At 39.4% G+C, this 12,766-nt stretch overlaps 1 protein-coding gene across 1 annotated transcript; it reads right to left on the bottom strand.

Moving 5' to 3' along the window:
• Positions 1-3,540: 3,540 nt before the first annotated feature.
• Positions 3,541-7,997, bottom strand: pax1b (paired box 1b). The gene is made up of 5 exons (XM_062551148.1): positions 7,767-7,997; positions 6,774-7,397; positions 5,779-5,912; positions 4,702-4,909; positions 3,541-4,140 (listed from the first exon to the last, which is right to left on the bottom strand). Exons 1-5 carry the CDS (start codon positions 7,768-7,770, stop codon positions 4,046-4,048), a joined length of 1,065 nt encoding a protein of 354 aa, XP_062407132.1. The 5' UTR covers positions 7,771-7,997; the 3' UTR covers positions 3,541-4,045.
• Positions 7,998-12,766: the final 4,769 nt, after the last annotated feature.

Below are 12,766 nucleotides of genomic sequence, written 5' to 3'. Positions count from 1 at the left end.
GGACTTGCCTCTGCAAACAAGCGGAGCTTTTAGAGGAAACTTCACTCATGCCCATGACATAGCTCGGGACAATGGGAGCCTCCATTCCAAGGGGAAGGGGAGACATTAGCAGTGGCTTGTTCAGTTAATGTTGGCTTAAATGGATGTTGTTGCTTCTTGCCATCAATTTGACTCATTTTAAGAGCTGGCAGATAATGCAAAACTTAGGCACACACACACACACACACACACACACACACATATATATATATATGACCTGGTATTTGCAGAGCTATTTAGGTAATTTAGGAAAATCATGGATTTTGTTGTTGTTTTCCTCTATTAAAAGCATTACAAGTATAGGTGGTCTAAAGACTTGGCTGTTCACATGCAAAATTAAAATATAGTGTCCTTATACTCAATGATTTCAGCTTTCAAAACACTCTTTCACAGCTCTTTATGCTGAATACTTATACGAGATAAAAGATCAAAATAAAAAAGTAACATTCATTATATTACTGAGGTGTGAGGTCACTGACTATCTCTGAAGCACACTCCTCTTCACTTCCTTAGTCTCCCTGGGTCAATGTTTACTCACCAGCACATGCAGGTATAACTTATAAAAATGTGTGTCTGTGTGCGTTGTGAGTGAGTGTGTGTGTGTGTGTGTGTGTGTGTGTGTGTGTGTGTGTGTGTACGCGTGACTGTCTGAATGTCATTTGCTTTCATGTGCGAGCATGCATTCCATTCCAAGACACACTAATGTAAAACGAATGAATTGTGTGCATGTGTGTAAGAGAGCGAGAGATTGTATGTGTGTGTGTGTGTGTGTGTGTTATGTGTAACACAAGATAGACAATCATAGTTTGAGTCTTTCTCCTTCCCTCTGTGTGTGTGTGTGTGTGTGTATGCGAGTGTTTGTTTTAATGTCTGTGTCTGGCTGTGTACATAACCAGAAAGCCACATACATCAGCATGATTGATGAAGTTCAACTTTGCGGGTCCTTTCCCTTTTGTGACAACGTCCGTCAAGGAGTTCCTATAGCAACCACACTGTAAATACCATCCAGGCACTTTCAGCTCCGAAATACCCCGAAGCCTTTGCTGTAAAAACATCTCCTCATGCTGACTTCGCACTGTCCTCAAAATAATCCTTCTCGTTCCAAGCACTACATGATTGTGAGGTAGCCTACTTTGCACACTAAGACGAGGAGAGACAAGGCGAGACATAAAAACTAAAGCCATCAAACACAATGTGGAAAACAAATCGTGACATTATGTCATGTAGGGTGACCAGATGTCCCGAAAAAAATAGGTTATTGTGTAATAGAACATTAAAAACTATGCATGGTGGTTGAGTCATCTTGCAGCCAGCTCCCGGCTTCTCATTGGCTGCAGCAGTATACTGTAGCCTATATCTTTTTTTTTCTTTTTTTAAAAGAAAAAAAAATGTGTGTAGTCTAATTGATAATAAGATAATGTTCATCAATTGTTGACATGGAGGCTATGGTGTCCCAAAACCTGATGAACACGCAGGTAAAAAGCAAAAAAACTCTACCCAGAGGACTGGGTAGGGTAATAGCCCGAGGATTACTGCAACCTCACGCGACGCAAACAAACCATGTGCAAAGTCTGTGAGAAGTTATTTGTTTTAAAGTAACCTGGGCTAGATGAAAAGGGGACAAGTTGCATGAGGACAGTGAAAGTGTTGGCAGCCATGAGAAGGAGTGATTGGTCGTGGCCTATGTCATGGCTTATTTCTGTGCCGTGCCTGTTATGGCTGCGTTCAGCCGCGCTAAGACCTGGCAAACAGACAGTAGGCCTACTTTGTGCACTCTCTAACGTTGCCTTTCAGTTCTGCAGTTCTTGATTAACATCACACTATAAGCCTATGGCCAAATAGGATTTTCCATTAAGTGCTTCAAGCTGTGAATTCAGTGAGCCAAATTAGTTGGAGCTTCCATTGCAAACACAAAACGTTCAGTTGAAACAACAAAGACAATATTGTTTGGCATGGCTCATAGAAATATCTATAAAAAAATCCTAAGAAGTCCATTCATTTCATATTGCTTAAAATGCATTAATTAATGAGTCTGTATATTTGGACTGTACATGAACCCATTCATTTCTTAATTGTTGTGCTTAAGAAAATATATCCCTGTGTGCAGAACAGCCTCTCTCAAACTAACCAATGAACCCAGTCCCACTGTTTTGCTGAAGCCTTCCACATTTAACATCACAGTGCCTAAGATTGACTTTGGGAAAGCAGGAGCTCCCTGATAAAGTGGAAGAAATTAATGCAGAAATTGTCCCTGCGGCCTGATTCCATGCCATGCTTTGCACTGAACAATAGTGAGAAATTGAGTATTGCTCATGAAGAACATAAACCTTAAGCATCAGGTAGGTCAGTCAATATTCTGATTCCTCAACTGTCAAACCTTTTTCTCTAGAGAGTTAATGAGAAGGATGCATTCTTTACAAGACAAAGGCATTCCTATTCAGTCCCCTAAAGACCAGGCTAGATTTGAATTTTAAATTCTAATGCAGCAATCATGTGCTTTATGATGCATCAAAAATAAATGTACAATTGTAGTCAAAAACTGCTGCATATTTTGGGGTTTAGTTTTACAGTGTAATTTCAGATTTTGAGTCCACAAAACGTGTCTTAAAAAGCATTATTTATCAGATTCCATTACCTCAGCATTTAGCCTCCATTATAAACAGTTGCTCACAGAGATAGCCTGCTTTCCACATTTAAATTCAATTGACTAGTTGAAAAACTATTTCCAATTCCGACAAGTACTAAAGCACAAAAATTATGTTAACACCTACGACAAATTTTCTCTTCAAAAAAGAGAGTAAAAACAGCAGTCCCTGCGTAAAACGCACACTCGTCGCCTAGCGCAACCCAGAAACAAACCTATAAGTGGTACAGCTGAACAGGACACAACCATAAACCATAGTAAATAATAAGAAAAATAAAGTACTGATGCAAGGCACATACATATACATCACACAAAAGAGCAGCTGCATTTTTGCAGATGCAATGCTGTTGCTTTCCCAATCCACGCATGTGGACTGCCATCGTCTGATCTCAATCAAACGCAAGCGCTATTGTTGGCGTTTTTAGAGAAGCGTTTATTGGCCTGAACAAAAAAGTATGAAGAGTTCTTGCAAGGTACAAAATGTAAGAAAATCGAAAACTGTAATGATTTGCTATAATAGACGCAAAAAAACACAGAAGACGCAAAAACGAAAGTTCAGGCATTATAGCTCACTGAGATAACATCTCTAGAGGCGCCGTTCAGTGCATAGCATCATTAACTCCAGTTAGCACAAACAAGAGGGGCAGCATGGTAAGATGAAAGTAGAAATAATTAACTTTGTATACAGGCTTTTGGCCAATTGAATTATCATTGCATACAATCTAAGAGGCGGCCTACTTTTGTGTGATGTAATCAACATTTAAGTTTCACATTTGGTTGGTATTTATAAATATTTCGATGTAGAAAGTAAAAAATGGCATATTAAACCAAGTAGCTGGACAATATTAGAGATGCCCTTTCTTTTTACATGCCTTTATTAATAATATTTACAAAGGAATTTATTTAGAAAATATATATAATAAACCTTTCAAAATAGTTAACATTTACAGACATGCTCACTAACAATACATTCTGGCTCCTCCGTTTGACAACATTTTGTTTTGTTTTAATGCATGCACGCTCACAAACAAATTAGGTAACGTTCCACCGAGCCGCTACGAACATTACGAACAGCTCTTTACTTGCCACAAACATTTGTATTGTGCCACCATGTGAATTCTTTCAGACAAGTATTAAGATGGGCGAGTCACAAGACAAATGCCCCTGCAAATATTGCAGAAATGTACTGCATTCAATCTTGCAGTCCGGTCTGTCTTTAGGCGGTAGACTAATGCCATGTCCGTCTTCACCAAATTGGCTACAACCTCTTAACTTACTGAAAAGTAATGAAAGTGCGTGTCCACAACCGTTCTCCTTCTCCTTGGTATAGCCACTCGGGGTTACTTGCACGTGTGCTGCAGTTTAGGAGCCTGAGGTAGTGAGCGCGAGCCCGTGCACGCTACTCAGGGTCTCGTGCTGGTGCTTGCTCAGAGGACTCGGAGGTTTTCTGTTTCCAGCTGAAAACAAACAAGGGAGGTATTTATACAGCAAATCGGTCGTAACTCTCTCCTTCAAATATCATCACCTGAAATATCGTGCCGATTAAACTAAGTAGACCTAAGGTCAGCCGTCAGGATGTGAGTTTGATGTTGACTTCCGTTCGACAAATTGATATTTATCTGTATCAAAGTCCAGATGTGGCAAATAAGTCCTATGTCAATGTTCCTACGTCAACTATCAAAACACAATTGGTAGCTTAGGCCTAACGTAGGCAACTTGACATAGATCCTTGAATATGTTAATGCATAAATTGTGCACCGTGTTATTATAGGCCTTGATAGGCCACGAAGGCCTAATGCTCTTGTGATTTAGGTAAAACCTAGCGTGCACAGTGTTAAATATTGTTTAGATAGGCTAAACAAGTGATACGGAAATTATTTTATGTAGCCTATAATTTGGTTTCAAATCAATGATTCTTCTTTCAGATTCCACCCCTATTTCACATTATAAAAGTATACTTGGCCTAGAAACCTGCTTTTACATACTGGATATAGTTGACAAGTGAATAAGCAGCTTACCTTCTCGTGACGAGTGCTTGAAGGCCATAGGTGAGTGCAGGTTTGACGCATGCATGGCTGTGGCGTTGTTGGGATGAGACAGCGTGGCTCCTTGGGACTGCCATGGATGTCCAGCCACATAACTACCCGCCGGGCCACTATATACCCCATACTGGTTGGCCGGAGAGTAAGCACAAGCTTGAACATAACTGGAGAGGCTCGACGAGGTCTGTGACAAAAATACACAAAGCATGTGCAAGTTATAGATAGATAGATAGATAGATAGATAGATAGATAGATAGATAGATAGGTAGATAGATACATTATTGATCCCCAAGGGGAAATTCAAATTATAGTACATCCAGTCGACCAGTATTATTGTTTATTTTCACTGAAACAATGTTCTATATCACGGAAAGGACAGGGTCTTCTAAACGCTCTGTCATTCAAATCTAAGGACATCTGTAGGTAGGGAACACACCAACCTTCGTTATTTTGGTCTAGGCCTAGCCTACCACTATTGCCATTGACACAGTTTTTATAGAACTCAAACGTTCAGAGCCTACAAATCTTGTCTGAAACTTTACGCTCATTATAATATCATTATAATATACGCTCACAATGGGTTGCATTTGACCATTTTAAATAAAATAATAAATAATAATAATAATAATAATAATAATAATAATAATAATAAAAACATCGCTATAAAGTAATTGTTCATTATTACAATGCAAGTCGTTATTTTGGAACCTCTACTTTGACTTTGACTTGCCTTTCTTTTTGATGTGCTTTTTAAAATGATCACCTGCGCTGCAATCTGAATGATCCCAATGAATGCCAGTAAAGGATATAGCTTCAGGTTCCAAAGATATCTAGGCCCTACCTGGGAAGATGTCTCTAAGGTCAACTCAATAAACTTGGTTGAGGAAACAACTTTAAGCAATACTCTTTAGTATTACGGAACACTAGGAGACACCATTACTGGGAAACCCACCCAAGACAGCCAAGCTCAAACTGAACCGGACTTGACAACAACCCATACTCACGATAAACATTTAATTATGCATCTTTAAGATGTATAAACCACTCTGTTACCTGTGGATATTTGATATCCGCGTCTATAGGAGACTTTTCAATGCCATTGATGGCGTGTGCAGAGGGAAATGTGGCTCGGTTCACGCTAGTCCAATCCTCTAACTTCGGCTGATAACCCTCAGCTCCAGCAATAGCTATAACAACCAAAGGAAATATGCCTTCATTAAAATCAGTCTAAACAACCATACATTGCCTATTTATGTAGCCGAAATATACAGAATTAACGATAGAAATGTTAAGGGATTTATGAAAAAAAGTCTATTCAAAGTAAGTGTGTGTGTGTGTGTGTGTGTTTGTGTGTGTGTGTGTGTGTGTGTGTGTGTGTGTGTGTGTGTGTGTGTGTGTGTGTGTGTGTGTGAGAGAGAGTAATGTTCAGCTATACGTAAGCCATAGGCCTGTTGTTAATGTGCATACATTCTGAAGTAGTATAGGTCAAATATAAGGGAAATATATGAGAATAAATGGCAAAGAATAAGAATAATATGAAATACATATTAGCCTACTACACGCTTAGAATAAAATATGTTCGAACTATTGCCTACATATAGGCTAACTGATCCATGGCAATTCAACAAACAGATAAGCCAAAGGCCCCAAAAGGTCTTGAATTAGTTATTGGGCAATTGTTGCAATTAAGAAAGGTGAAAATGGAAATAAAACGCGTAGACAATAAACTTGGCGGATTTAGTAAAACCCACAAGTTCTATGCAATGTAAACTATAGACAAGATAACACGTCACAGGTGAAAATATTTTCATAACTTTCCATCATCTTCTCAGCCTGATTATATGCCTACTTGAGATTTTGGAATGATGAGTTTTGAAATTGGCAGAGAAGTGTAATTAAATCGAATAGCCTACAAAACAATGTCAGTGTCACTTCTCTGAGCATGGTGCACGCTGCAAAGACCGAGACGGTGTGACTATTAACAGCAAAACAAAATAATTAGAACAGCAACTAGTAAAACATAACACAGTTGGAAAACGGAAACAAACCTGAAGGATCCATGAAGGCCCGTATACCTAAAAAATTGCCAACAGTGTGCATCGACGACCAGGCCCGCGACAGGCTGACATGCCCTCCGTGCACTGGCACCCCAGGTGCGTTACCCAGCTTGTTCCCGGTAGGTGACATTGGATTGGAATAGGAGTATGGATACATGTGGTTGTATGGCATCTGTGGAGGTTGTGGCTTGCTGTTTTCATATTGATTCGGTTGCGACAGATTTCCAATCTTGTTCCTAAGAATTCGGCTAATGGAGCTCACTGAAGGCACGTTGTACTTGTCGCAAACTGCATCCGCCAGAAGTCGGTCACGGATTTCCCAAGCAAATATCCCAGGGTCCCCTTGCTTGTACTCCCGAATGCTTTTTACTACATTTGGTGTTGTTACTCGTGGTTTACTTCCTCCAATTGCACCGGGTAAAATCGAACCCGTTTCGTTGTACCTTGCCAAGATCTTGCTTACACAACCATGCGAAACGCGCAATTGTCGACTGATGTCACAAGGTCTTATTCCGAGCTGGGCCAACTCAACGATTCTTGCTCGGATAGCATTGGGAAGAGGTCGGCCATTAACAAAAACACCCCCGAGCTGGTTGACTTCTCCGTATGTTTGATCTGCAAAAAATAACAGTTATGCTGATCAGGCCATCGCACCAAATGTAGCCTAAATCTACTAAAACAAATGTCGACTATACCACACTTTTAATATATGGACATTTACCCAGTTACACGTCTATCACACTCAGGTGATTTTTCAACCAAATGCAGGCTATGGTAAAATGTTCACACTAACACAAGCCAGTATACAGTAGGCTACATAATGTTAGTAATAAATAGTAATTCAACCAACATGCAAAGCTAAAGCAAAGACCCTGTGCAAAAAAAAAATACTTTTTTTGTTGTGAAAATGAAGTTCGAGTGGTGATCTGCTTATCAAATTCAACTGCACATGATTCGGGGAATTTATTAAGGATGAAAACGTACCCATTAGCGCATGCTTTCCTTGTTCCACTTTTACAGCTAATCTCCAGTCGCAAAAAAACGCTGGTCCTTGCGCCTGAACATGGGGACTGGTGCTCCCGTCAGTAGTCCTCTCCTATATCCCTTTCAAACGAGCTGACAATCAGTGATTTAGGGTAAAGGATCCCCGTGATCTTTGCCCCAGAAGAGGAAAAGCGTCCATCTCACGGACTGAAGTGTGTTCAGATTAATTTGACGCCTTATTCAAGTCGGTCTCTCCAGTTACATTTTTGTTCTTCCATTTCATTGGTCCTTTCCAGCATCCACGCAGTCATTTCCTGTATCGGGCTGCTCCCCTTTGCGCTGCACCATTGCGCTGAGAGGAAGTTGTGCGTTATATCAATCAATGCTGACTTCACATGACACATAATTCACGCCTTTTACCTTTATCAAGAGTTTATTATATAGGATTATTTAAGAGAGAGTCAGTCCTTTAGTTTTCGTCGGCGATAAAAAAAAATAAAAAATAAAAATGAAATCTAACATCAACCATATATCACATTTGTCAAATGAGGGGTTAAGGAGCAATTCGATATAGCACCGCTCTGAAGAGCGCGCAAGGTGAATGGGTAGATAAATCGGTTTACAATTGACCATTTTCATATACTTTCATTTATTCAGTTTCACAGGTGACAGGTAACTGGAGACAGGTCACTGTACTTTTCATCTGACAACAATAGCCCGGGCATTACGTCTAGTAGCCTAGGCCTATGCTAAATTAATTTGTTTGATACAATCACCTTGGCACAGCGGTGACCTTCCATACACCCAATGGCCATTACCGAGTGCAGGTGACGCCCAACAGCCATGTTTTAATGTTTTATAGCCTACTTTTCTTTAATCAAATAATTTCAAACACGAAGCATTTCGATTTAGCAAAAGATACGTTAAACAAACTAAACATACACACAGGATATTAATAAGCTTTTCTACAATAGTCTATACATCCAACTTGATTTGTATCACGATAAAGTGCATGCCTTAGGTATTATTCAGTCAAATAATAATGAGCATAGAATAGTTTATTTTACATTGCTTCCAGATGGAAGAGTTTGGTTATTTTATTCGACTAAATTATCTGCTCATAAACATGCACAAAGACCATCATTTCAGTCAGGGCAGGCTAACTTTTGTCTGTGTGCGTTGATGCTCAACTCATAAGAACCATGTGAAACAATCTACCAACAACTTCATGCACTCCAGTGTATACATTTAATTGTGTCAAACTTGCTTAACAGTTGCTTAGGTCGTGTTGCTCAATAGCATTTCCACTGACAAGTCTTTCAGTGCGTGTGTTGAGACAGAATTGTTATTTTAATGAAACATACCCCACCGCACCGCGTCAGAAACGTCTGGACTGGGGACTTGTTTTCTGCTAGGCAGCAGTTTATAGCCAACTGGCGCGAATTCGGCCCCGATCTGGCGTTGATCGGTCAGATCAGGGCCTTATCGCTGCAGGTCTAGCTGCTAGATTAGGAAAGTGTGACATGTGTGGTGTGATAATTGCGCTCAAAATTTGATTTTACTGGACCAAAATGCCTTTTTGGATTATCGAAATAGACCTCGAAACACCTTAAGGTTATGCGTTATTGTAGGCGATAATGAACTTGTAGCCAATGTTGCAAGCTAAAAATCTGCAATGTTTGGGTAACTCTTGGTTAATCAAGATGACAATGAGGTTATGTCATTATGTAATATCAGTAATGTTGCTGATATTAATATTAATATTTCACAGTGGAATATTCTATGTCCACGAAGGTTGCATGCAATAGCCAAAGGTACAATTTATGTCACACTTCTCATGACAAATTATTATCAAATCATTATTTTTAGATGAAACAGACTACTTAGGCCTACTACAAACTTAAAATAATTGATGGCGTAAGTGATGCACAACTCACACCACGAACACGGTTGGGGGGGACATTTTAGGATAATTGCTTTGAGGATATTTTTTTTAGCAGTAATTAGTGTGCTTCGGAGATAATTTCCCTTTGATTGTAGCTTAAAATTAAAAGGACAATTAGGTATTTTAATTGGGCTTTCATTAACACCTTGCAAAGAGAATGAGGTCTACCTGTCTTATGGTTCATTGCTCTTACAGTGTTTGTTGTTAACAGATATTTGTTCCTCGTTGCAGGGTGCCATGGAAAAAAATATTAGTCTACAACTATAAGGCAACCCAGAACAATTTATTTGAAGTGTAATCATGTCTGGCATGCGCGTGGCGATGTCACGTGTGGCTGGGGTGACTCGTGAAGGGAGTTCTATAAATTTAAACCATTTTTGAATTCACAGTCTGCATTGAATGCCTCTGCGTCATGTACATAACTATGCAATTGGCCATGGTTTTACAAGAGCACCAAACGATCGCTAATTTAGGCGTTCAGGAGAAGGTTTTTTTTTTTTTTTTTTTGACGAGGAGGGTATAAGTGGTGGGAGTTTGGGGAGAATAAAGTGGGCTGCCCTCTGAATCTTAACAACGACAATACTTCTTGGTGAGGCAACCAATCTGTATGCCAGAGGTTTGCTTTGAATACCAGAGACAAGTTATTAAGCATCACTCCATAAAGAACGTCTCTGGTGCCAAACGGCCACACAGTGGTGGCCAGGTTGGAGCAGAGACTTGGTGGTAGCAATGGCACATAAACATAATAAAAAGTAAAACAGCTGGCTAAATATATAAGCCCGATATTCTATACTTAACCGTACACATTAAACAACTTAACTACTAATTTTATGTAGGATGAATTCAAACTTAACAGCAAATATCTAGAGAACACCTCAACCACATAACTTGGTAGATGCAATGCAACAAGGAAGTGAGTTGTAAGCTTGTTTTCTATTTTAAGTAAGGTAGTAACCTAATAGAATGAAATTAAATTTTCATTCATATAGGCTATATGTGCAACTTTATTAGCCTACCTTACAGTAGAAACTGTTTTGTCCCAGTGATATAATACTAATAATGATGAAAATAATAATAATAATAATAATAATAATAATAATAATAATAATAGATCTGTCACTGATTTATTGGAGAGCATAGGTACACAAACATAATGTTGCATGCATGGAATGAAATGTAGCCTACATAAATTGGCTCTCAAAGCATAGTAACATTTAGATTTTAGCTAAGAAAATAGTTCTAATTGTTTTAACATTTAGGCTAATGCTGACAAGCACAACCATAGGCATTTTTGTGGTTGGATTTGCTGATTGGGGTGACTGATTTGGGGGTTCCCATACCACCCTCAGGACCCAATCTGGTTAAGCCTCTTTGGCAAGTCCAGAATGAATGCATGCAACATATTACTTCCACCACCTACTTTTTTAAAATAAAACTTTTTGGACTTAATCATTGTGTCTGATTTTGATGGCCAGGAACGGAAAATAGAGTACCAGGTATACAAAGATTAAGCCATTGTCCATGCAGATTTTAGTTCTTCTTACGCACCCTGTTCCAAATGTGGAAAAGCTTTGGTCAGAACATGGGCTGATCCTTCAGACAATCTGCACTGAATATTAACCTTCATTAAAGGAGGTTAAATTCATGAAAGCCAAATAAAATCCATGATTCCCAGGCCTTTGGCTTTATTGGCCAGTGTGAGGCAGCTAAACTGAGCCGTTTCTCGAAACCCTCAGGGTTCATATAAACGTCCTCCACTCCATGACTATGGATTTTGTTGATTCAAACCATCTGTTTCTGTTCGACTCTTTACATCTCTTATTGCTGTTTTCTGTATGTTAGATGAGACATCTTAAGCAGTGAGAATTCAGCTCCATCACAGGACTAGAGCTGGAAGCAAACTCTCTTTTTTTATAGGCATTGTTAATGCCTCATTCTCTAATTACACATTGCAGGTTTGGATGTTTCCCTGGTTTTCGGGACATTAAAGATGCTATATATAGGAAAAGGCCCATGCGAGCTCTTTATTAGAATGGTTTCCGTGTAGCGTTTCTGTGGCTTAAGACAGTCACTGACTGTCAAAGCTGTTACCATATGAACTTGATGCACAACGAAGAATAGCTACAATTTGGAGTTGGACAACTGCAAGAGTCGAGGGTGACCAAACGTTGCGATACACTTCAGCAAGTATAGCCATGGATGTAGCAGTATACTGTAGGCGCATAGATGTGTGTCAGCAGAAATTCAGCCAGTGAAGAAATGGAGTGTGTACCATATGGTTTACTGTATATGTGCACTAAGAGTACAAAAGGAGCATTCTGCACACTAAATAGGCATTCATAAGCACACTAAGCATTCTGGGCAGTCGTTGCGTTGGCTTCAGTATTTCTGAATGGCGATCCAATCCTCTGCACACCGTGTTTATTGCACAACACATAAATATGTTATTTATTTATCTATTTTTTTTTTTAATCCTCAACATTTGTAAATCAAAACCTCCATGGCTGTTTGTGGCCTATACAGTGTCAGTGGTCAAACTGACAACCCACATTTATTTATGATTCATTTTCTTTTATTGCAGTATATCTCTTGATCAGTCCCATTGCACTAATGCTGAAGTAGAAGCCATGGCCATCTCTCTGAGTCAAAATGGAGCGAGAGAGAAACTGAGTGCAGCCCTCAGACTGACCGTTCTGCGCTGGTCACCAGTGTAGTGTAGCCCACGCCACCACATGAAGAGACTCCTGCATTTGAGGAACATTTACTGACTTCCCAAGTTTATTGGCAGTTGCTGCACTGCACTGCACTGCCGAGGTGTGATAGACCACTGTGTACAAGGTCTACACCGTGCTTTGATGAAGACACCATAGACCTCTCTGTCAAATTGCCTGTTGATCATTTGACTGACAGCAATGGCAATATGAAACAGAACACCTGCAGTAGATATGACTTTATATTCCAGTGAAAATGGATCATTGTCAATGTATTCATTATTTAAAGATACAATCCACATATCACATAAATAAAATAGCTGAACACACAACCACATGTAATT

Source organism: Sardina pilchardus, chromosome 12 (genome assembly GCF_963854185.1).
Source record: "Sardina pilchardus chromosome 12, fSarPil1.1, whole genome shotgun sequence".
NCBI classification, from domain to species: domain Eukaryota; kingdom Metazoa; phylum Chordata; class Actinopteri; order Clupeiformes; family Clupeidae; genus Sardina; species Sardina pilchardus.
This window is presented reverse-complemented; position numbering and strand designations above follow the sequence as displayed.